The 26,603-nt window shown below is 40.7% G+C and overlaps 1 protein-coding gene across 1 annotated transcript; it reads right to left on the bottom strand.

The window, feature by feature from the left end:
* Positions 1-1,828: 1,828 nt before the first annotated feature.
* On the bottom strand, positions 1,829-26,517 carry LOC139935226 (uncharacterized). Its single transcript, XM_071929725.1, has 20 exons — positions 26,288-26,517; positions 23,830-24,181; positions 23,045-23,192; positions 22,413-22,745; positions 21,669-21,811; positions 20,372-20,530; positions 18,820-19,025; positions 17,467-17,517; positions 16,668-16,819; positions 15,952-16,074; positions 14,600-14,741; positions 13,910-14,069; positions 12,920-13,017; positions 12,125-12,208; positions 11,181-11,299; positions 9,909-10,055; positions 9,023-9,315; positions 6,889-7,281; positions 6,313-6,451; positions 1,829-5,167 (listed from the first exon to the last, which is right to left on the bottom strand). Exons 2-20 carry the CDS (start codon positions 24,167-24,169, stop codon positions 4,921-4,923), a joined length of 3,477 nt encoding a protein of 1,158 aa, XP_071785826.1. The 5' UTR covers positions 24,170-24,181; positions 26,288-26,517; the 3' UTR covers positions 1,829-4,920.
* Between the last annotated feature and the right edge of the window lie 86 nt (positions 26,518-26,603).

The following is a 26,603-nucleotide window of genomic DNA, read 5'->3' as shown; positions in this document are numbered from 1 at the left end:
CTGACGAAAGTCCGGTTTAGATCGAAAGCTATAATAAGGCCATCTACCTCATGGCACTATATTACTCTTAAATATAACGTTTGTATTATAAAGTACTTATTATAATTATACATACTGTAGTTTTTATTAAAATATAACATGGACCGTTAAACGTTAACCTCATTTATTGCTATATAAATAAAAATACAATAAAATACGTTATTGGAAAAACCACCAACTAGGCTATTACGTGTGTGGATTGTATGTGATTGTGCAAAACTAAATTGTTTTTCTTGAACATGAAATTACGGATCATTTTAGTAATTTTATAATACGGTATATGTGGTACTGTTGGTGGGCTAATAGAACAAGTATTCTCACTTGGTGTATCCTCATGTACTAAAACACATTAACAAAACCTGTGGACATGTGGGATCAAATTGTCATCGAAGTTGCAGGCGGAAAACAATTAAAGAAACAACACCATTGTGGCATGGCATTGTGTACTTTCAGACGCCTTAAAGGCAGTGGACACTTTTGGTAATTGTCAAAGATAGCCTTCACAGTTGGTGTATCTCAACATATGCATAAAATAACAAACCTGTGAAAATTTGAGCTCAATCGGTCTTCGAACTTGCGAGATAATAATGAAAGAAAAAAACCCACCCATGTCACACGAATGAGTTGTGTGCGTTTAGATGGTTGATTTCGAGACCTCAAGTTCTAAATCTGAGGTCTCGAAATCAAATTCGTGGAACATTACTTCTTTCTCGAAAACTATGGCACTTCAGAGGGAGCCGTTTCTCACAATGTGTTATACCGTCAACCTCTCCCCATTACTCGTCCCCAAGAAAGGTTTTATGCTAAAAATTATTTTGAGTAATTACCAATAGTTTCCACTGCCTTTAATTAGAAAGATAAAACACGCCCGAACTCTTTCTCATATATATTTTTGTGTGTGGAAAAGGTAGACACAATATTATCACAAGAGCTATTAGGCCTAAGAGCTATTAGGCCTATCGGAGTCATCTGCAAACTTTCAACAACCTGATAAAATACCTCCCTTTATGGTTACTTTGTTTCCAAAATATTCAACAACACGAGTTTTTAACATGATTGTGCATAATTCTTACAAATTCATGGCAATCTGTATTTAGTTCGCATTTTTGGCTCTCCGTAGTTTTTTTTAACCTCGGTTGGCCAAACAACTCGGGCCGTAAAGTTGCGATAGAAAAACCTATAAATGATGGGCCGTGTTTGATATGGCGACTTTGGCTTAGGCTGGATTGGCGCGTCATAGTATCTTGAAGTATAGGACGTCTTTAGCCCTTAGCATCAGCCGTCGTAGCTGCAGTCGCAGCAGTTTGTCAAGGGGCGTGGCCTATCTGTATCAACAAAGTATGTCGGTTGGGCATGGTCGGTCGAAATGACAAAACTATCAATCGCGTTAAAAAACCAATCAACATTTTTTTCTGACAAGATTCATGAGCTGAAAGATCTTACGATTTGTTGATTTGTTTCCACCAAATTCTTTGTACTAAATGCAGTGGACACTATTGGTAATTACTCAAAATAATTATTAGCATAAAACCTTTCTCGGTAACGAGTAATTGGGAGAGATTGATAGTTTAAAACAATGTGAGAAACGGGCTCCCTCTGAAGTAGTGTAGTTTTCGAGAAAGAAGTAATTTTCCACGATTTTGATTTCGAGACCTCAGATTTAGATTTTGAGGTCTCGAAATCAAGCATGTGAAAGTACACAACTTCGTGTGACAAGTTTTTCTTCTTTCATTATTATCTCGCAACTTCGACGACCGATTGAGCTCAATTTTTTACAGGTTTGTTATTTTATAAATATGTTGAGATACACCATGGAGGTAGTGGATACACCAAGTGAGAAGGCTAGTCTTTGACAGTTACCAATAGTGTCCAATCTTTAAATTGTCGTAGCATTTACAAACTATGTCTATCTGGTTTTAACTTTCTATAGTTTTACAGCCTCAGTTGGCAAAATCTCGGTTTGTGAAGTTGCGATAGATAAGTCTATTCCGATACGGCCATAGTGTCTCGACAAGCAAAAACAGTCAACTTACAAACTACATTCAGTTAACCAACAGGTGATATAATTATTTAATTGCAATCTGAAGTAAGTGATACTGTGCATATATAAATAATAACAAATGGCAGTAAAGATAATTACATTCATAAAGTATTTCTAGTTAGTTTCACATTAAATATTCAAGTGGAAATGTTAACATAAACTAATATAATACATATATACGTTTTGTTGGCAATAAGGAGTGCTATCACATCTCCAATAGGACAAGACTAAAAATATTATTAAACGTGTATGACAATAAAATTTCTATTTTAATTATTGTTTTTAAATAATTGCTTTTTAAAATTAACCGAGCCAATTGGCCAACACCTCTAAAAAAACGCAGCTCATTATTAATGATACCATTACACAGAGTTGAACTCGATCGGGTTGAACCACGAGTTAAACCATCTCTTCCTTACTCTATGGTTAAACCGACTTCAGTGCTGTGTCTGAATGACCTCAAATACATGTATCCTAGTTGTAGATATTATACCAAACCTTTGAATACTTCAATTCAATTCAAATAGTGTTTTTTTTTTATAGAAAATCTAGTTCGGTTTGTCCGCCAAATCTGCTATGGAATACATAATCTGAGAAGCCTTACTGTTGGTTATAGGCTTCACAGATTCAATTTTTGGGTCGTAAAAAAATATCTTTTTCCATAATCACAGTACTTTGAAGTGACAATTTTCTCAGAATGCATGATTCTACTCAAAGCTGCTTTACTTCTTTACCAAGTAAGTTTTAAAGGAACATGTTGCCTTGGATCGATCGAGTTGGTCTTTGAAAAGCGTTTTTAACCGTTTGTTATAAAATGCATATGGGTAGAAAGATGTTGTAAAAGTAGAATACGATGATTCACACAAACATGCCTTAAAAATGCACAGTTTTCGTCAACTAACACGGTCGACCATTTAATAATAACACAGCATTTATAAAGGCGCGCTAAATCTGATGTTGGAAATGTTTGGGAGTCAAATTTATGACTCCCATAATTGGCCGACTGTGTTAATTCACAGAGTAAAAGGAAAACCACGCAGTTTCGAGGCAAATTTGTATGGATCACTAGCTGTATTCTACTTTTAAAACATCTTTCTAACCATATATATATATTTTTTTAAACGGTTACAAACGCTTTTCAAAGACCAACTCGTCCGATGCAATGTGTTCCCTTGACTGATTTTCATTACTAAACGTATAAATACCCTTTTACATTTGGAATACAACACTTCCTCTCTCCCCCCCCCCGCAAATTTAAAGTTGTTAAAATTGTTGTTATTTTTACTGCACTTCTTTTACTTGGAATTTGGCAATACAATAACATTTCCAACATCTTAACTCTTCTTCTATGACATTGTAATCAAGATTAAACTTTGAATACATATTTTATTCAAACTGTTTTCCTTCTACAACAACAATACAACAAACTGGAACTTCTTGTTTAAAGACACTGGACACTATTGGTAATTGTCAAAGACTAGTTTTCTCAGTTGGTGTATCTCAACATATGCACAAAATAACAAAACTGTTTCTAAAACTACGTTACTTCGGAAGGAGCCGTTTCTCAAAACTTTATAATATCAACAGCTCTCCATTGCTTGTTACCAATTAAGTTTTTATGCTAATAGTTATTTTGAGTTATGACCAATAGTGTCCAGTGCCTTTAAACAAACTTGCCTTAAAGGGAATTACTCAAACAAATATTAACTTAAAAACTGACTTGGCAACGAGCATTGGAGTGCTGATGATATTATAAAACATTGAGGGAAACGACTCCCTCTGAAGTAATGTAATTTTTGAGAAAGAGGTAATTTCTCACTAAAATAATAAAAGACTTCTAGCTAGAAGTCTTTTATCCCTACTGAAAGCACACAAATTCGTCCAACAAGGGTGTTTTTTCTTTCATCATTTTCTCGCAACTTTGATGACTGATTGAGCTTTGATGACCGATTGAGCCCGAATTTTCTAGCTAGAAGTCTTTTATCCCTACTGAAAGCACACAAATTCGTCCAACAAGGGTGTTTTTTCTTTCATCATTTTCTCGCAACTTTGATGACCGATTGAGCCCGAATTTTCACAGGCTTGTTATTTTATGGTTATGATGGAATAAACCAAGTGAGAAGACTGGTCTTTGACAATTACCAAACGTTTACAGTGCCTTTAACCTGCAATTTGTCTCAATATATTTCTGATAACAATTACATTGGGCATCATTCATAAACAATCAGTTCCTATAAAACTAACACTTAAATATTGCACATTAAGAGTTGTCTTCATAACAAAATCACATCAACCTGGCTTTTGTTACATTGGAATAAATATTTGTTTAAACAATTTGGAAAAGTGTAAATACCTGGAATGCTTTACTGTGCCACTTTAAAACACAATTGCCAGATGTTAAATAAATATATAATTTAGTTCTTTGTTCTTTATCTACAACTCTTTGTTCTTATCTACAAAAATTGCACATGGTTTGACTGAATTTGTTTGGGTGCGGAATCACATCGAACAAATAGAATTTTGGAACAAATAGTAGTGATAATGGACATTCACATGTAACTATATGTAACTTAGTTCTTATACAGCGCACTTTACAACAATGTATCAATGCACTTTATGTTAGTGATCCGGTCATTGGGCCGATAACATTCCTACAACAAAAAGTATGCTTACCAAAGTAAGGTTACCAGCCAAATACCATACCACGATGTTCCATCTGTGACTGGTAAACTACTCACCTTAGCTTAGCAGAATCTTAAAAATTCATAAAAATTGTAGTCAAGATCTTATAGAACTGAACTGACAATACAGAACTTCTGACTATCACAAACCAGATTTGTCTACGGAATATTTTTGTTCTTCTTTGACTGGACGTCATCTCGTCTGGATTCAGGCGAGGCTTCACTGCTTGAGTCATAACCCTCGCCTTGCAGTGTGGAAGCCTTACTCCCTTGGTCTTCCATCCCGGAGAGCGAGGGCGTGGTGCTGTCTGATGACACGCCCTTATCGATGTCCTCCTCGGAATGTTCGTCCCCGCTGCAGGCGTTGTCATCATCTGCGAGATGGTGCCCACTTTTATCGGTACCACTGTACGTTTAGAAAGAAACAGAATCGCTTAGTTTTATATCTTGTCTATAAACAAGTCTGTTTCTGGCATTCTTCAAAGATTAAGGGGGATACACACATGCAGTTGTTGCCTAACTTCAAGAAAACTAAACAAATAGTTATAGGCCTGACGTTTTGACCGTAGCAGAGTCTTTCCCTTAAAGACAGTGGACACTATTGGTAATTACTCAAAATAATTATTAGCACAAAACCTTACTTGGTATCAAGTAATGGGGAGAGGTTGGTAGTATAAAACATTGTGAGAAACGGCTCCCTCTGAAGTGGAGTAGTTTTCGAGAAAGAAGTAATTTTCCACGAATTTGATTTCGAGACCTCAAGTTTAGAACTTGAGGTCTCGAAATCAAGCATCTGAAAGCACACAACTTCGTGTGACAAGGATGTTTTTTCTTTCATAGTTATCTCGCAACTCCGACGACCGATCCAGCTCAAGTTTTCACAGGTTTGTTATTTTATGCATATGTTGAGATACACCAAGTGAGAAGACTGGCCTTTGACAATTACCAATAGTGTACACTGTCTTTAAGCCTTCGAAAAAAGACTCTGCTAGGGTCAAAACGTCAGGCTATTAACATTTTAGGTAAGTTTATTTGAAACAGCTTATTCTATTTTTTTCCAAGAAAACTCGTGGGTGAACATCAATACTCTCTTGTACTAGTGATACGAGTAGGTGAACATGGCTAAAATATACCATATTAAAGAGAATTGTTTACTCTTTCCAACGGTAAACATTTCGTTTGGAAATGATTATTTGCAAGGCAGTAAATAATGAATGTTTATTATGAGTGTTTCATGGTCTTAGGTAAGGACAGTGTGTATGTACCAGTCAGGTGACTATCGGTTAAGCTTCAACAAGTTTGAACCTTGCCTCTGTGCGCCATGTCTGATTGTTGTTTAACCTAAAGTCGGTTACCAGTTGGTCTGAACAGAATCGTCACCGCTCCTCAACCAATCCTGCAAAAACGCTCAACCGATGACCAATAATTCTGGTTGGGGTCGCCAAAATGCAGTCTAATGTTCTTTGAAAAAACATTTGTTTGTGAAGTAAAATGGCCATTGGAGAGTTAAAACCATTCCACTATCCAGTTGTTTCCTTATGCTTCACTTACCTATCCTCCATGTGTACAGGCAGGGCTGACGATGACCTCTGAGTGTCTTCTGCTGCGTGATGCTGGGAAGGCTTCTTTCGTGCTCGCTTCTCTTCGCGTTCGACATCACTGATGCTCCGTGCCATGCGGTGTCGTTCCTCTACAATATACACACACGATGAATAAGTAAATATGGCTTTAGAGTGTTAAGAGCCACAGCTGATAACCGGCCCCTCGACGCTTCTTGGACTTGCTCCTGTTCGCCTGGTTCTTCTTTAGGATCTACCTGATTCAATGGCTGGAATCTCGCACTTGCCTCCCATGCCGAATACAATGATACACAATGGTGGCAGCCAATCAATCTCTCGTAATCCTCGTTTTTGCAACAAAAGGCTGAAGGTCTTGAATTGGGGTCTTGAATTGGGGTTACACAATAACCTCCAGATAAAGAGAAATTTGGAGCGTGAATTTCAGTACTCATTGTCCCTCTTTGAAATGAAGCATAGTGGGAAATGAAGCATAGCACTATAGGTTCATGCCTTTGTTAGCTGCACAAAACTTCAAAACTTAACAAAATAAACTAAAGCACCAACTTACTTATCCCAGAGAAGCTCGATTTGGAGGTAGCTTTCCTCGGTGCCGGCCTCCCCGGCTCATGAGTTGGCGTCATTGTTGCGTCTGCTTCCTCTTCTTCAAGCGGTACGTCGCCGGTGATGCTGCTCCTTCCCATCATCACCTTATCCTCTTCATTGTCCCACAACAGGTTCATGTTACCCATACTCTCCCGCGGGGTGCGGGAGCCGCTGCTGCTGGGCATGTTCAGATCGCCCGGGTTCGGGGACAGCACGCTGGCTGTCCTGCGCAGGGTACGCTTTGGCCTCAGATGCTCCTGATGAACTTGGTCGCTGTCCGAGTGTCCCTGCTCGTTCTGCGACTCCGAGTCGTCATTGGAGGTGCGCTCATGCTGCTGTTTCTTCGCTCTCTTCACCACTGAGTTGAAGAGACATAGTTTGAAAGATTGTAAGGGTGTTTTTATACAAAATTTTGTTTCATGACTCAGATGAGCCCTCTTCCAAAACTCTTTGCTTCCATAATGTGATTATAATCTTTTCTCTTAGCAGCAAGTGTAACTGGGTTCTTTTATGTGTATTAGACTTTTTCTGTGGCAGCCGCTAAGCTTTGGAATGCGCTACCGTTCACATACGTAGCGAACAGAAACTCATCTCTTTTAAATGTAATATAAAAACCTATCTTTTTAAAACCGCTTTTTAGCTTTTTATTGTCTTCTTCTATGGTCACTTTGGCAATTAGTTTTAGAATTTTAGCATTGATAGGGTTAGAGGCGTCTGTCTCCTGAAAAGGTCAAAACATTACCGATGCCAGCAGAGATAGGCCTATGTAATAAGTAATTAATTAGTTCTCTGTTGGCGGGACAGACGTATCCCCATACTTTTGTTCGGGCACTGGCCTGGTGACCAGTCTTTTTTCTTTGTCTTTTTCTTCAACTCTGTGCTTTTTACATGTGTTCTGCGCCTCTGATCATTTTGTATGTAAGGGGCGCAATATAAATTTTAAATATTTTTATTATTATTATTATTATTAGACAACACACAGGACATCCCAGAGCTGCCAACATTTGCAACTTGCAATCAGGGAGAACTTGTACAATAATCAAGGAGATATTAAAGGAACACATTGCCTTGGATCGGACGAGTTGGTCTTTGAAAAGCGTTTGTAACCGTTTGTTATACAATGCATATGGGTAGAAAGGTATTGTAAAAGTTGAATACAATGATCCACACAAACACGCCTCGAAATTTTCCTTTTACCTCATTGAATAACACGGTTGGCCATTTATGGGAGTAAAATTTTTGACTCCCATAAATGGCTGACCGAGTTAGTTCACACAGTAAAAGGAAAACCACGCAATTTCGAGGCAAATTTGTATGGATAATTGTATTCTACTTTTAAAACATCTTTCCAACCATATGCATTTCATAACAAACGGTTTCAAACCCGTTTTATAGACCAACTCGTCCGATCCAAGGCAACGTGTTCCTTTAAGAATGACATTCAACATAATAGGGAAAAGGTTTCCACAATCAGGGAGACTGTTAAATGTGTTCATCAGAACATGGAATGTTTGGTACATTTTCAGGGAACTTTCTGAATCCGGTATTAAATCTCTGAAATCCGGTATTAAATCTCATAGAGTGGAGTACTTTCATAGATTTGGGACGGCACCTAGCCAGAAGAGTTTTAGTGAAATGTCAACAGCAGTTATGTTATAGTCTGGTCCCCCTGTCTTTATGAGAAAGGACAAAGACCGGAACTTGTCTTACAGGCCCCAAAATTTCATTAGTTACAATGACTTTATTGGATAAACGTGCTGTGAAGTAAGCTTTCCATATCTGTGTTATGATTGGTCGAGGTTACGAGGTGTTGTAGTTTACCAGCTTTCACTTTTGATTGTCTGCATGCATGCATAATGTTTTGTACATCATGTAATGTTGTTTTGGCTGCGAATCTTTGTGTGAAATGGATGAGAAGTCAAAGGTACATTTTGGCAACATCCCGTAAGGCTGGTATCCTACCTCTTTCTCAGCTCTTGAGACTAAAAGAGCTTTATCCAATAATTTCACCATCCCAGCTCAACCACCATCCCAGCCCGCCACCCACCCCACAATCAATCACGCCCCACGAGACAAAGATCGTTAAATACGAAACTCACGTCTCTTCCTCTTTTTTCGTTGCTGGCGAGTGCCGAAGATCACCTCGTCCGACGAGATGTCCGAGTTGGAGAATTGAACCGCTTCGTCCTCGATGTCGTTCAACCCGCTTCGATAGGATGCTCGCAGGATGGTGCTGGCGATCTTGGAGGTGCGGGCCACCTCCAGGACGGCGTTGAAGAACTTGCTGCTGTCTATGTTCCTGTCCTTTAGGAGGATGGACTCGGCGATGAGTGACTTGCCTCGACGCTTCTTGGACTTGCTCTCGTTTGCCTGGTTCTTCTTCAGGATCTCCCTGATTAAAAAAATATAGTAATAATAATAATTAGGGAAAAACAGTGCGAGGACCCGGACTTAACTGCGTGGAAATGACCGGGTTGGTGGCTGGCCGCTTTTAACAGACCGAGATGGTTTATCAATGGTTAAACGTGCAGGGATTTAAGCTTTCCATACCTGTGGTTTGATTGGTCAGAGGCAATATTTGTCAGCTGCACTTTCAGTTTTATGCATGCAGCCTGCATAATGTTTGTACATATATGCATGTAATGTTGTTTAATATGATTTTGGGGGTCGTACTTAGAATTTACTATAGAGTTGGATTCGAACCACTTACCTCCAGTTTAAGTGCCGGCGCTCTACCAACTCAGCTATCTATGTTGGCGGTGTTCCTATTTTGCCAATATCTTCGTTGTTTTAAATGTTTACATGTTCACATGTATGAAGGATTTGACTGGGAATCTCCATGTGAAAATCATGTGAGGTCATAGGTGACTTTGGACAGGGATTGACACAGGCTCAGATGTTCAGGCTAGGTTGAGTCCTGGTAAAACGCACATGGCGCTATGTAATGGAACTAAGAAAAGAACTGCTGAGCTGCCTCAAACTCACCTTGCTTTTCGTTTGAGGCTCTCCTGGGCATTAGGGTAGTTTACTACCACCTCTTGGAGTACCTTCTTATCCAGAACAAACAGATTGGAGTAGCCTGGAGAGTACACATCAGCTGTACGGCGGTTACCAACACCGACACTCAGCAAGCTACAGAGGTTGCCAAAAAAAAAGGAAACTTGGTGTTTAGTTTGTTTGTTTTATTTTATTCCCGTTCATACAATAATAGGTACAGATAAAATAATGAATAATGGTCCATACAAAATGGTTCATACATTAAAAGACTATACAGTATGAATTGGGGTGACATCCAGAGAAGGTCTGGCCTTCTATAGTTCGGGGGCAGGGGGCGGAGATTAGGTTGTGCGTGATCGAGTTATCAACTTCATTGGACTCAGGTTGTTGGAATAATTTTCTGGGGTTTTTCTCCCATATATAAATTGAACCTTCCTTCCTTAACTTCTCTTCATTTAATGGAAGCCAAAGCTCCACTACTGCTTCGTTAAAGCCATTATACACTTTCGGTAAACAGTATTGTTCAAGTCCCACACTTCGTGTATCACAACTGATATAAAAAATAACAAACCTGTGAAAATTTAGGCTCAATCGGTCATCGGAGTCTGGAGAAAATAACGGGAAAACCCACTCTTGTTTCCGCGCACTTCGCTGTGTCATGACATGTGTTTAAAATAAAGCCGTAATTCTCGCTATCGATAGTTGAAATTGTTTTAATGTTTTCTCAAAAAGTAAAGCATTTCATGGAATAATATTTCAAGAGAAGTCTTTCACCATTGCCTTCTGTCAACCCTGTAAATTATTTGCAAATCTGTGAACTTTTTTTCTTTCTTTTCTGTACCGAAAGTGTATAATGGCTTTAAGAGAAAATCTTGTTTGGAATGTTTTTGTTTTAATTTTACTACCAAAGTAAGCAGACTTCTTCCATGATTCAGAACCGTAAATTAGTGCTGCAGTCAAGCTACATGAGTTGCTTATCATATATATATATATGTCAGTATAGAGAAATAATTAAGCCAAAACACTCAACAGGGGTGACATTTTTAAGAGTAAAATTTATGTCAATTTAAATGCCAAAATACATTTTATTTTATATTGGCAAATTCCTTCCTAATACAACATTAGATAGGGATTAAATTAACATTGAAATGACCGACCAATGTGTTTTCAATAAACAACTTGACTTTAAACCACTTTTTCTCATATATCTTGGTGTTTCTACTTTCACAACTTTTGAATCGACGAGTGGGCTGCATTTACCTGATTTCTCCAAAGTAGCTGCCAGGATGCAGTGTGGCTAGCACCGTTCGGTTGTTCTGTCCCCCAAGTACTTGAACCAAACCATTCTTTATGATGTACATCTCCTTCCCAACTTCACCCTTAGTGCAAAACAAAAAGAATATTCCCCATCTTAAAGGAACACGTTGCCTTGGATCGGTCGAGTTGGTCTTTGAAAAGCGTTTGTAACCGTTTGTTATAAAATGCATATGGGTAGAAAAATGTTGTACAAGTAGAATACAATGATCTACACAAACATGCCTCGAAATTGCGTGGTTTTCCTTTTACCTCGTCGACTAACACGTCGGCCATTTATGGGGCCATTTATGGGAGTCAAAATTGACTCCCATAGATGGCCGACCGTTTTAGTTCGCACAGTAAAAGGAAAACCACGCAATTTCGAGCCAAACTTGTGTGGATCACTGTATTCTACTTTTAAAACATCTTTCCAACCATATGCATTTTATAAAAAACGGTTACAAACGCTTTTGACTAATCAACTCGTCCGTTCCAAGGCAACGTGTTCCTTTAATCACAAAGTAACAAACCTTCATCACAGCCAAAAATTCTGTGTTTGAAGAAAATCATGTTGGAGTTCTTTTGTTTTTCAAAAAGTTATTGAAGTTAGTGCCTTTAGCTCTACCCTCCATTTCTCTACCATTTAGGCTCCTAAAGTGGGTGATACCCATGCCTACATCTTTATGAATGGTATAAAGGGGGTAACCCTGTTTCAGCCTAAAGTAGTAGGTGGCACCGTTATCCTTGGTGACAGTTGATTTGGGACGATAGCCCAATTCAGTGAAGTGTAGCCCTCACCTCAAAGTGGCTGTCCGACCTAATTGTGAGCTGAGCGAAATCTCACAAAAGTTGTTTCTAAAAAGCTAACATGTGTAAAACATTCTATATAATGCTACTGATAAGTTTACCTTGCGGCATATGTAATCACCAGGAAGGAAGAGAACTGGTCGGAGTTTCAACACAAGATCTCGAAGCAACATCTTATCACAGTCCTGGGAGAAAACAAGTTAAAAATAGTGGAAGAATTGCACTACATGTAGTATTGACAATTCAAACAGACTTTTCTTTTTTTTTCTTTGTGGGAATTCGTCTCAGAACCTTTTTCAGAACAAACACTGGTTCGTCTCAGAACCTTTTAAGAACCAACACTGGTTTTTCTCAGAACCTTTTCTGAATCAACAATGGTGTTTCTTAGAACCTTGTCAGAACCATCACTGGTTCTTCTCAGAACCTTTTCAGAACCAACACTGGTTCTTCTCAGAACCTTTCAGAACCACCACTGATTCTTCCCACAAGCTCTTTTCAGAACCACGAACCACCACAAACTCTTTTCAGAAACACCACTGGTTCTTCTCAGAACCAGCACTGATTCTTTCCAGAACCTTCTCAGAACCAGCACTGATTCTTTTCCAGAACCTTCCCAGAACCATCACTGCATGATTCTTCTCAGAACCTTCCCAGAATCACCACCAGTACTTCTCAGAACCATCCGTTTTGTTTAAGTCAAATAATCAAACAAGGGTGACTTGACGTTTTCCATGCCATTTGGTTAGGTCAAAAGGAACCTGATATTTTTAAATATATTTTTCAACTGTTGGCGGGCCTGCTGACATTAGTGCAATGACTTCACTGAAGTGGCCACATGGTAAGGGTGGCCAGTCAGCACATATTAAGAACATAGTATGTTACACAAATCAGCATACCTGAAACAGTGAGACTTTACTCAGTGTGTCCATGTGGACGTGGATGGCAATATCGGTCTGCATCTTGATTGGCACATTCTTCATGATCTCCTGCTCATCTGTGACGAGAATAAAACAGATAAGCAAAATAATTTTAAAATGTGTTCATTTATTTGTTTCTTGCAACAACTTTAAACAGGATAAAAAGATCAGCAAATACTGTTTTACATCAACGTCCTGTTATACATAAATGGTAAATAATAACCGTATTTATAACGCGCCTTTTGCCAAAGGATACAAAGCGCAAGGTATTATAACTGCAAGGAACGGGGCTAATTTTTTAGATATACGACCTAATCCTTAAGCACAATGTAATGGTTTACAAGGTGCTGTGGCGCAATATGCTGCCAATCAAGCCAGGAACACCGGGGCGAATCCCTTCTCTTTTCGATAAGTGCACTGGGTTCTTTTACATGCGTTTACACAACACATGGGACCAACGGCTTTACGTCCCATCCGAAGGACGAAGCAATGGTTATGTGTCTTGCTTAAGGACACAAGTGTCACGACTGGGGAATCGAACCCACACTCTGCTGATCAGAAATACCAGAGTTTAAATTTGGTGCTCTTAACCGCTCGGCCACGACACTCCCATACATAAACATAAACAACAGTCTAGAAAAAGATAGAAGAATATTAAAAAAAAATTCCAGGCAGGGATTGATGAAACCCAATCTACATACATGTAGTATCCCTGGCGGGATTCAAACTTTGATATTAGCCTTTGAAAGGGAAGGAAAGAAAACACGCCGCCAACCCAACCACCAAGGTGGTCCAAGACTTCTCCTACATGGGGATTAAAAACCCATGCAATCAGGAACATGGTGCCCCCAGCGGGATTCTAACTGTAGTTCCCAGAGATGGGCGAGGAAAGAAAACACGCCGCCGACCCGACCACCAAGGTGGTCCAAGGCTTCTCCTACAGTTAGGGATTCAAAACCACCTATTTACCCAAGAGTTCTCTCCTGTCCCAGGCGTACATGAACCACAGTCTCACTCTCCTCTGAACGTCGTCTGGAATCTTCCAGTTCTGCAGCAACGCCATGGTGTTGTCCATACGGCGACGAAAGGCCCCCTTTGTGGCCCCTGCAGCGCCGACAATGTCTCGCATCTACAGAACATAAGCATAAATAACGACTGGATTTGTACTCGGCCAAACTGCACGCAGTAATACAACCATGCAACTCTTGTTTACATTCCAGGGTATTTCCTGGCAGGCAAGATGTACCAACAGCGGTAATAGACCATCCCATTGTGGTCCCAACAAAATGGAGTTTAAGGCGGGTGTGTTTTTGGTTCTTCAAGGACCATGCAGTTTGAAAGGAAAACTACGTCTAGTAAACTCAACAATGCAACACCACTGTACGCGATGTTGAACTAAAACACGGAAAGCTGGGGATAGCTCACTCGCAATGGCTGCCCTGCGTCTATGGAATGAGCTTCCCCCCTGTCTGCGAGAGGTGATCTCGTTGCCTGTTTTTAAAAGCCTCCTGAAGACATTTCTGTTCTCCAACTTATCCTAGTTCGTTTGTTTTTCTTTTTGTCTTAGACTCATGTAAAGGGCTCTGTTCTCAGTAGAGAGCTATATAAATGCTTTGTATTATTATTATTATTATTATTATTATTATTTTCTGAGCTCACCTGTCCGATGATGGTGGCAAAAACAAAGACGCCGATCATAAAGTCGATATTCATGAAGAAGATCTCGAAGGTGGTCAACGGAAGCGGGAGGTTGCCAATGGTAATGAGGGTCTTGGTTGCTCTGAACAGGCACCGCACATAGCTAGGGGACAGGCGAGGAAGTTAAAAGAATCTTAGTCATTGGTTGGTTGGTTCTATTAGGAAATGTGAAATCGACGGCTGATCAAGAATGCAAGGGTAGCAGATTCGGATCCCATCTATACAGACTGTGGATTTGATGACTTGGAAAGCACAGTGCCTATCACATATCTGTGTACAGGTAAAGCCCATACAATATTCTTGATCCCTGATGCAAATTGTTTATATAAACAAATTTGTTTGTGGTAACCGTTGCTAATAGACGGAGTGCACTGAGCGTCATCAACCGATTGCAAAAGTGCATACGTGTACGCGATTAGCACAGCTCTTAGCCAACGACAGCCTTGCACGCGTGCACATATTCATCAAATATGGCGGTTGATGCTGCTTTTTAGTGCAATCCATCTGTTAATACTTGGTAATTAACTGGCCTCTCGACACTGCGCATACTCAATGGATCTCATGGTTAAAGGGTTTTGATACCTTTTGTAGATCAAGTTTTTGGCCACGATATGAATCCCATCTCATTTGTGGATAAAGAGAGTCTCCCTATTTTGTCAATATCTTTGTTTGGGGGTGCCAATCTGAAGCCTTTTCATACTCCCTATTCAACCTGCTAACTGCCGTATTATAGCCAGGGATCACACACAAGTTTTACGATGCAACCTAGGAAGCTATGTAGCTATAAATGCCCCTGTTATACCTCGGTAACAAATTGTGAAGTTAAGTTCGAGTTGAGAACCAATCACGTGACGTGTAAACGCATGTACTATGGCTGCACAGCGCAGCGGTTACCATGAGTTTTGTTAACCGGTGTGCATTACCTTGATCGTTCCCATCGTCGGTCGATTTTCAGCGCTTAGTACGAAACGGCTTAGTACGAAACGGCTGCGGGTTTGAGGGCACAGTGACAAATTGTTTCTTATTTGAACAACAGTTCGTCTGCTTATTGAACTTTGCTCACTCGTCGTAAATAACGTTTAAAGATGACAACAGAGCTTTGGTGAGAAGAGGAATAATCATGTTACCAAGGTATAACAAAACAATTGTTGCACGCTGTGACTGGGGTCCAGGGGTTTTGTACACCCTCGGGGGAAAATGGCACCCTCGCTCGGCTACACCTTGTGGGTGCCATTTTCCCCCTCGGATGTACAAAACGCCATGGACCCCATCAGAGCGTGCAACAATTGTAGAATGTATGAGATGTTACTTACGCATTGCCTTCTCCGTTGTACACCCAGCGGTTGATGCCAATGCCTTCGTACAAAGAGATGACATAGTAGCAGCAAGTGTTAAGGTGTATCATGTATAACATGTAACCGATAGTCTTCACAATCCTGTCAAAAAATCATTGAATAAAGAAACTTGTTTTTTCTTGTCAGGCCTCGTCAAATCATGGGACAGTTTCTACTGGCAAGTTTGATGGCAAGGACTATATTTGAAGGAAAACGAACACTGCGAACACTGCGGTTACAAAAGAGATGTTTTTCTTACATTTGTTTTCCTTAGATTTTAATACACAATGTACAGCGAAGCATAGTTTTTCTGGGGGGTCATCATGAAGTGGATTGGTCTCCGATCAGTCATTTGGATTGACTTTGTTCTGTTTTGGGGAAAAAATGTGATACATAACAGTACAATTACAATTATGTAATCACAAAAACTCGAACACTGATTTGGGTTCCGCTCAATAGATGGGTCTCAATACGCGTCTTTGACCGCCATCTTTGATGTATTAACATTGGAAAAGTGCACGGGTGTATGCGCTGCGCGTGACTCTAAGCCAATGGTAGCTCTTCACGCGCGCACAATTCATCAAATATGGCGACTGATGTCGGCTATTGCAATCCATCTATATAAATAAGAAACACAGCGCAGCAAACGTTGCACTGAATTGAGGTGGGGATGGGGATTATTGAATCCTACAAACCTGAAGCTGTTTGCCGACTTGGACTTGTTCTCAAACTTCTCCACAAACTCGTTGTAGCTGTGTCCTTTGAGAAGGCGTGGCAAGCGCCAAATGGGATTGATACCGGTTGCAAAATAGAGCAAATCCAACGGCAACAAGCACACAACGTCAAACTTTAAGAAAAATATTGTTAAAGGAGTTAATGAACATCATTAGCTTTTGGATGAGTAAAGTTATTTTAATTCTAAAATTTCAAATAAAAACACCATACAACCAGCCTGAGAACAAAAAATCATTAACTTAGGTTCATTCATGTTTGAGTGATATAAGAGATGTTAAATTTGCATTAAGGATAATGTTAATTTTGGTTTTTACCCATACACTGTATGCTCATGAGTACTTTCCTGAGTCCTCTGAAAAAATATCACACGCATGTTACTCGGGTGGGATTCATGGGATTAATATTCTTTATCCCTGATGTCCCCGATGCAAATTTAACTTCTATTATATCGTTGCAGTAACCGCTGCCAAAACATACGATCCGAACTGCCTCTAGCTACCGGGCAATCTCGGTAGTCTAGTTGTAAAGACACTGCTCTAGAATTGCAAGGGTGGTGGGTTTGAATCCCACCTGAGTAACATGCCTGTGATGATTTTGTTCACAGGACTCGGGAAAGTACTGAGTATAGTACAGTGCTAACACACATCGGTGTATGGGTAAAAACCAAAACTTTAAATTCTTTATCCCCGATGCAAATTTAACATCTATTAAAATAGGATTTTCTTTTTTCAATATTTATAAATAAACTTGTGCACATACCTTGAACTGTAAAGACTTTGTGTAGTGTTTCCTTAGCAACACCCTTTCACGCTGAAAACCAAAGCATTACCGGGTAAGCAAAAACACAATGTCATCAAACTTAGCGTAATACAGAATAATTTAGAAAGGCATGAGAGAGAGTTCTGGGCGACAGTAAATTTTCACTACCCAACTAATCATGCTTCAATAAGTTGCGACAAGTCCTTCGACTTTAACACTAGTTGCGGCTATTTTTCAAAATAGAAGATTGTGGATTGCTGCAGGTGCAGGATGGTAAAGCTTAGGCTGAAGTATGCATTCAAACATTGGACACCATAACATTGTTTACAATGAGCAACTCTTTTGATGCAACAATAGATCAGAGCCATAGAGTTATATGTAAGAACTAGAGGGCGCACTGGTGATGCTGCATGCACAAACACGACTGTACCCCATAGAGACACGAGCGCCATTCTGTAAGCGCGTTGAATATGATGTACACGTTGGAGTTTGTGTTTATTGAACGCTACGCGATGCTGTTTGTCAACTTACAAACAGGCCGCACAAACAAACACAGTGCGATGCTATTTCGTCAACTTATCAGGCCGAGCCGCGAATATAGGGCAGTGTGCCCTCTAGTTCTTATTTATAACTCTATGATCAGAGCAGACAATGACAATTAGGCCTTGGAAAGTAGTGAAATTCACTACCCAACTTCTCAACATTTTTTCAGTCTTTGTTGTGGCACAGTTAGTGCGGGCTGAAGTAAGAGGTTTCCCCCGATGTTTCTGGCAGTGGCTGCTGAATGCGCGGAAATGGCTTGAGAACCCAACATACAGTTATCATAGCCTCACTCTCACACCCCTCTACCTCACATACCACAAAATTCAACCTTTTCAAAACTCCATACCTGACCGGACCATAGGTTGGTCACACTACCCAAAGGAATTTCTGAGGGATAAATTACTTTATGTGGAACAACTTGCTTTCAAGTATCCACATCTTCTCATCAGTTTATCGTGCCAAGAACCCATGCCGTGTCATTTGCAGATCGTTCACTCTCCTGTTTTGGACCAAAAGAATGGAACACTCTCCCTAACCACATCAAGGATGCTAACACTATTCACATCTTCAAGGAAACTCCTCAAATGTTTTCTATTCCAACAAGTGTATCGTAATTAATTTCATCCAACTGTCTTGAGTGCCTTTGAACAACTTTGGTTGATTTTGGCGCTATATAAATTCCCTCTGATTAATTGATCAATTGAACAGTGCTTAAGCTCACTTTCATTGCCCCTCGCTCAAGGTAGGTGTTGTTTTTTGTCCTTTTGTTTGGTGTTTTCCTTGTGTCCTTCCCAGATTAACTCTACTCACCACAACCTGGCCATTTGCAAAGTAAATTATCCGGGTGCGCAGGCAGATATCCAAGAGGAACACAAAGTCACCGATGTAGTCCAGAATGAGCCAACTACTTTCGGGGCCGTAGGTTTCGCCAGTAAATGATGCACGCAAGAAGATTGAGACGGCATTGTAGATGTAGAACAGGGCCACGATGCTGAGCCAAGCAAGCCACATACCACCTAGTAAAAAGATTCAATGTCCCGACTTAATTGTCTGAACTTTAATACAAGTTTTTTGGCCATGACATGAATCCCTATTCACTTTGAAGGAAGTTGTGTAGTATAGCGCTGGCTATAGGATGAGTGCTGGGGCCTGGCTGAATAAAGGTGCAGAGGACATACGTCTAACATGTTTAGCAGCTATAAAGTAATGTTTACAACGTGTTTACTACATCACTACAGTTGTATGAAATATTTATCTGTACAAGTTTCAGCTTCATTAGTCAGGTCTTTGAGAAAAATTTTTTTCAGGGGCAAGCTTTCAGGAGAGTCGCATAAATCCATTGTACATGCTAAAATAATTGTTGTGAAATTGTTTTACAAAATTCTTAAAAACTATAGAACTTCAGCAAATAAAGTTTTAAGGGAAGCTTTCTACCATCATTATCTTTAAATTGTGTAAGTTTAATGTAAAACTGAGGTGGATGTGTGGGGTTTCTCTGGCTGACAACCTGTCAAGTGAGGAGCTCCGATTTCCAGCCATCTGCCACGGCATAAATTTCTACCCGCCCGGTGCTTTTTATAAAAAGTCCGGAGTACTTTTGTGTCAAAATTTTAATTTTTTTTCCATTTTTTTTCTTCTCTCATGTCCGTGGCCTACATGGGTGTGCTGTCACGAACCGCACCATGGCGCAGGCCAGAGCCCGTCTCTGAGGAGGAGAGTCGGGTGTGGAGGGGATCGGAACCATATTGAGGACGCTCATCAGGCTGAGGTGGTTTGGTCATGTGGAGAGAAAGGAGGTACCAACTGGGTCTAAAGATGTAACAACTTAGTTGTGGGTGGGCCATAGAGTTATATATATAAGAACTAGAGGGCGCACTGGCCTATATACGTGCCCCAGCATGCGCGCAGGCGGCCATGTTCTAAGTTGACAAAACAACCATCTCACAGTTTGGGTTTGTGCGGCCATTTTGTAAGTTGAACAAACAGCATCGCGTGAGCGTTCAATAAAAAAAACTCAAACGTGTATTTCATATTCAATCAACGCGCGTACAGAATGGCGCGCTTGTCATCTTGCGGTCCCGTCGCGTTTGTGCAAGCAGCATCACCAGTGCGCCCTCTACTTATATATAACTCTATGGGGTGGGCTCACAACCGTCGGCTGACTGCGCAAGACGTGACTGCGCAAGACGTGCGCAAGACGTGCGCAAGACGTGGCAAGACTGCTTGGAGTCAATGCAATGGAGAAAGCAGGCTAGACAACTGCGTTAAAACCAACATAATGATGACGAGGGGGGGATTGTGTTTTCTGTGTTTTGTGTTAAACAAAAAGTAACCAAAACCTTGTAATATGAGCTGGACTGACCTGTAGGATCGATGGCATCTGGAATGGTGTACTTCAGCAGGAATTTTTGCACTCTGTGCATCCCGCAACAGTTGAATTTCTTCACTTGGACTTCTTCCGTGGTGTCCGTCGCGCTACTAGGAGCAAATGAATCAAGCCGTTTCCGGATGTTGTGACCGACTGTAAAGATGATAGCGATTTGAGGGTTTAAACAAAGAAAAAATTGACTGGAGTGGGACAAGAACCAATCACCTGCAGATTAATGTATGGGCACTTTACCATTTGAGCTATTCAGCCCTACATGTATGTTGGTGGTCTCCCTGTTAGTCAATGTTTTTTGTCAGGGATGGCAGTGATCAGAAGCCACAATAATTGTAAGATTTGTAGAGTTTTGGTTTGTGCATCTACGTTTATTTTCCTTATCGGTTAAACGAAACATCTGTCTTTCGTTTAATCATTTCTATCGATTCCAATCTAAACTATGAGCTGACCTGCAAAAGAATGTGGGTCGGGCACTTGTGTACTAGCAAGAAATGTTATCGTTGTTAGATCAAAACTGAGATGAAATTTACATGTAATAAAGCTGTGGCAACCATTTTGTGTAATGCCTGTCAAGAATTAAGTACCTAAAAAGTAAGGTTGTCTGCAGACTGTGCCACAGCACATGTTATACCTTTAACAAGGTGTTTTATAATTGGGTTTCTAAACTCAATATAGCTTCCTTCAAAATTATGAATTATTATTCATTATTCATAAATACCTCAGACAGATCACTATTCTTATTGGTGGAGAGCGCGTCACGTAGGTGTGTATAAACGTTTGTTTATGACCAGTAAAAAGTGTTGAAACATGGGCGTGACACGCGAGCTTGCACCTGTGCTTATAAGACAGTTTCTTCATTCCTATTGGTTGAGAGCAACAGCCGGGACAGTTGTGCCACATCACGCGATACGCGCGACGCACACAGCATTCCCTTATAAGGAGTTGTTTACCCGAGGGCCTTACCACTTCATCATAGCTGGAGGGGTAGTGTGGAAAAAAGAAATCATTGAACAATTATATTTATTTTACTTTTTGACCAAAAGTGTTGATGTTTTTTGACCGAAAAGCTATTTAAGAATGGGAATCAAAGTGTGTTGAATCGGTTTTCAACTTGTGATTTAAACCTGCCGAGGCCTGGTTCTTGATAATTTACCTCAACTTCGTCTCGGTAAAATTTTCAAGAACCAGGCCTCGTTGGGTTTGAACCACTCGTTGAAAACCTCTTTCACACCACACGTTGATTCCCGTATTAATCTTTGTATGTGTTTACACTTACTTGGGGGAGGAGCAAGAGTGGCTGAGACTGTTGAGATCGGTGCAACCTCGTTGCGGCCAACCTTCTTGGCCCGCTGAGTGACCGACTTCACTAGATCCTGGAGTTTCTGTCGTGCATTGGCAGCTCCATTATCCTCATCCAGACTGATTGAGGATAAATCATAATTCAAATGATTAACATAAGATTTTATTAGATTTTGATTTCAGGATTCCTGTTTTTGTGTGTGTAAGAACTATAAGCAAAGTGAATGTGATCAAAGCATGCTTTAGACTGGCTGCATGTCTTTATCAGTTCTCAAGGTTGCATGCAGGACTCGTGACAAATTTGTGTCTGTGGCATGACTCGTGAAAAATTTGAAAACAGCGAAAGAAAAAAAAAAGTCTTGTTGCACACATTTATGCACGTTTAGATGCCTAAAAAAAGGCTTCAGGCCTAAAATGTTAAAATATTTGAGTACGAAATTACCTTTTTTTTATACAAAAACTACGTTTCTTCAGAGGGAGCCGTTTCTCACAATGTTTTATAACATAGCATATCACAATGTTTTATAACATAGAGTAATTACCAATAGTGCCCAGCCGACGATTAATCTCAGGACTTCGAACGATAGGACGCGTTAAACCCATCCTAAGTGAGGAGGAGTTACTCTCTCTAACTCGAGATAGGATTAATCCTAGCATTTTGTGAAATCGGCTGCCTTCAACTAAAGATTCTACAACATAATTTACAACCCATCTTCCGAACCTGTTGCTGATGCAGCTGACATCACTCATGCTGCTGATTGAGCTGACAGCCGAGGGTCTCTTCTGGAACCAGCGCCCCATCCCCCGCGATGACTTGCTCCCGGGGGAGCTTGCCTGTGACGTCAAGAGATCTCCGTTGTACGACGAGGCCGACCTACTGGCCAAGAGGTGACTGTTACTGCTGGTCAGCGGGTCCGAGGACTTGAAGCTGGACATCTTGGCCGAGGTGGGGCTGAGGTGCTCGATGGTGCCAGCGTTTGGAAGGCTGAACCGTTTGGCCATCATCGCCTCCAGGTTGTTTGGAAGACCGAGGGAATCTGACAGGGCTAGACCCCTTTTTTTAAAAATCGGGGACAATAGTGGACAAATAGGAGTCATAGTGTGTTTAATAATATTCCAGATTATAACATTAACCTAATGAATATTAATTTTGGTTTTAACCTTACACCCCGGTGTGTGTAAGCACTGTATACTGATTGGTCTGGGGAATTTTTTTCCATATACACCCAAACCAAACAGTGCACTCGCATAGTGTCCACCATACCTCAAAAAGGCTAATGGTAGGGGCCCAAGGGGGCCAATAAATGCAACAGGGTAGTTTTGTTCCCGGACAGTTGGTGGCAGCAGACTTACCTTTTGCCCGTATTCAGGGTAAGTTGGTGTAGATCCCCATTGGAGCTGAAGACGGAATCAGCGGCAGATGGCGACGGACTGCTGGACAAAATCCTGGAACTCTGGTATCCCTCCCTGTCTGTGGACACATGACTCAAGCTGCTCAGCTCTGTCAAGCAAAGACAAAAATAATGAAAAATAGTAAATTTGCTTGTGTCGGTGAAAAATACTTATTTGTCAAAATGTTGAGTCCGCTGCTAGCTGACCATCAGTTTTCAACACAAAACACTTCTGGGCTCACTTTAATAGAGCAGCTAAACACAAAAATTTGCTTAGCATGAAAATTTCTTCCTTGATAAAAACAGGATTACCAACAAAATTTTCATTCGTTGCATATTGCTTGTTACTGGTATTCAGCTCTTGTTTGCTTATCCCGAAAATTATGTGGAAATTTGGTTGGTAATCTTGTTTTTATCAAGACACAAATTTCATGCTAAGCAAATGTTTGTGCTCTATGAAGTTGGGCCCTGCGCTCAACTTCATACTGCTTAAGCAAAAAACACTGCTTAACAAGTTTCTGCTAAGCAGGTGTAAACCCAGTCCCAGATTATATAAGAGATTTTGGCTGATGGTAACCATATTTAGGTAAGCACAATTTTATTGTGCTTATAAATCTACTTTTTGTGCTGAAGCAGCTCCATGAAATTGGGCTCTGGTAGTGACATTTTTAAAAGACAAGTCAAGAAAGTAAAAGCTTGATATAGATGATATTTTATCAGAGTAGAAACTTAAAAATTCTAACGTACTTCCACTCAAAGCACTTTCCAATCGATTCACTGGTGTCACGACACTCCCGTCTGAGATGTAGCCGGCATTTGTGCTGCCTCCCAGGTCTGTGTTAGCCGGGCCGGGAACTGGAATAAGACTGACTTCAAGATGATGGTGGGACTCATGAGATTTCTGGTGACTGGTAGTCGGTGCGGACAAGCAGATGGTTGGGGTGGTTGCGGGTACCGGTGGCAGTAAGGTCGTACTGCCTAGGGGTTGGAGGTTGTGCAGCTCCATCGTTTCCAGTCTCTGATGGGCCATGACTTTCAAGGGTTTGAGTTTGGCTGGGAGATTGGTGGTCTTGCTTGGTTGCGACATTCACACAACTGTCTATTGGTTTAAAATAACAACAAATTTCTTGGTTAGTGAAAGTTAGTCCAAACATTCAAAAATTTTTTGTCATCTTTAGAAAAAAATACCATACTGAAACCATAATTCCAGAATAACAAAACAATGTTCCGCAAAATTTTAAGGGCAATTATTAAGTGTGGAACTTTTTTCTTTGTTTACAAAAAGAGTGACCTGAACAATCCACGGCATTTCCTGGCAGGCAAGTTGATCTTTAATGAATAAAAATACATTCTGTATCGTGTAACTGTTGGGCGCAATCGGTCAATCTGCGCGATCAACCGATCGCGCTGCGCTATCGACCAATCGCGCTGCGCTATTGAAATATCTATTGGTCGCGCAGCAATCGGTCGATCGCGCAGCAATCGGTCGATCGCGCAACAATCGGTCGATCGCGCAACAATCGGTCGATCGCGCAATATTCGGCAACGAACATGCGCGATCAACCGATCGTGCGGGAATGGCTCGGCGCGATCGGCCAATTGTGCAGGAATGATTTCGCGCGATCGGCCGATTGTGCAGGAATGGTTATGAGTGATCGGCCGATTGTGCAGGAATGGTTATGAGTGATCGGCCGATTGTGCAGGAATGGTTTTGCGCGATCGGCCGATTGTGCAGGAATTGTTTTGCGCGATCGGCTGATGTTCAGGGGCCGAATTCACAAAGATGTAACATTGATTGTAACTGCAAATCAATCGTAGTGTGACGTCACTATATAAATCACTATGGTGATACTGAAAATTTGTCCTGCTATGAATGTTATTGCTTTGAGAAATCGCCCCAAGGAATAGTTTACCTGCACGATCGAACGCACGAAACCATTCCTGCACGATCGGTCGATCGCGCAAACCCATTCCTGCACGATCAGTAGATCGTGCAAAACTTTTCCTGCACGATCGGTTGATCGCGCAAAATTTTTCCTGCACTATCGGTCGATCGCGCAAACCCATTCCTGCACGATCGGTAGATCGCGCAAAGCCTTTCCTGCGCGATCTGCCGATAACGGGAAAAAATACTTGTAGCGCAATCGGTCAATCGGGCAAAGATGTCATTGCGAGATCGACCGATTGTTGCGCGATCGACCGATTGTTGCGCGATCGACCGATTGCTGCGCGACCAATTGATCTTAATTTGATCGTTCAATAGCGCAGCGCGATCGGTTGATTGCGCAGATTGACCGATCGCGCCCAACATAACTACCGTACAGAAGAATAAATTGTACATAACAGTTATTAAAGCAAGTTTTAATGCCTCTTTTTTTTACGTCAAAAGTCAATAATAATCGTACTGTGCCATAGAATGAAGTTTGAATTTTTCTTCCATTCAGCTGTGTACAACTTGCAGGAAATTAACGCCTGGCTCCTGCCCTTTTGCAAAACATGTGATGTCACAGGTCACATGGTCTTTGTAAGTAACTCATTTGTAAGCTGTTAAATTGTATCGGGGATATAGAATATCACCAAAAATTAATATCTGCTCTAGAATTGCAAAGGTCATGGGTTCGAATCCCACCCAGGTAAAATGCCAGTGATTTTTTTCACAGGACTCGGGAAAGTACTTATACAGTGCTTACACACATCGGTGCATATGAGTAAAAACAAAAAAAAAATAATATTATTTGTAAGCATTATCAAAATCCCACCACAAAACACATTTCAATGGTGAACAACAAACATTAAATCTGTGACTAGTGATCATGGGGAGGTGATCAGCAATCTGTGAACACTGAAATTCATCTCATAAATCATGGAGGAATAAGGGAGTCTGCTGTCTGTACATTAGGACCATTCCTAGCCCACGTTGTTGAGCTGTTAATGGCTCCGCTTTTAACATCGGTCTCATCACTGTCACCATTACAGCCCTCCTTCGACGGGTGACAGTGATGAAACCTATGTTACAGCTCAACAAGGTGGGCTAGACTATTCCATACATAAACAGCTCAACTGTCAACTTGTAATTCCACTTTTCAGAACCTCAAAATAAATCAAATAAATGTCATTTTTCGTCTCATCCCTCCTCTACTCCAACTTAGTAACTAACATATGTTTTATAGTTTCTCTCCTCCATCCATCCATCATTCATGCTTACCGATTATTTTTCACATCATTGATTTGTTTGATTTCCTAAATCAATTCTTTTTTTCTCAGCCGTCATCTTCGCGGTGAAAACAACAGCATCACAAGATGGCCCTCATTAACATGACGACATGGCAACACCGCATACGTTCATCATTCAATTCATCATAGATGCGGGGAGATTGCCAGCGATGTAGGAGAAATAAGATGCTCTTGTGACAATCCGTGTCATCCAATCATCACACACGCGCACGGCCAATTAATTATAAATATTGGAATAGCGCCCTCAAGCGGACTGTTTATTGTTGCCTAGCACAATTTCTTCAGAA

This window comes from Asterias amurensis, chromosome 3 (assembly GCF_032118995.1).
Source record: "Asterias amurensis chromosome 3, ASM3211899v1".
Lineage (NCBI taxonomy): Eukaryota > Metazoa > Echinodermata > Asteroidea > Forcipulatida > Asteriidae > Asterias > Asterias amurensis.
This window is presented reverse-complemented; position numbering and strand designations above follow the sequence as displayed.

Bases quoted from the DNA above. Each gene is read 5' to 3' on its own strand.
- LOC139935226 (XM_071929725.1), bottom strand. From the start codon at position 24,169: ATGTCGCAACCAAGCAAGACCACCAATCTCCCAGCCAAACTCAAACCC. The intron at 13,018-13,909 runs GTAAATAGGTGG...TTCTCGTCACAG, and splicing joins GGACAGGAGAGAACTCTTGG to ATGAGCAGGAGATCATGAAG. The intron at 7,282-9,022 runs GTGAGTTTCGTA...TCTTCAACTCAG, and splicing joins ACGAAAAAAGAGGAAGAGAC to TGGTGAAGAGAGCGAAGAAA.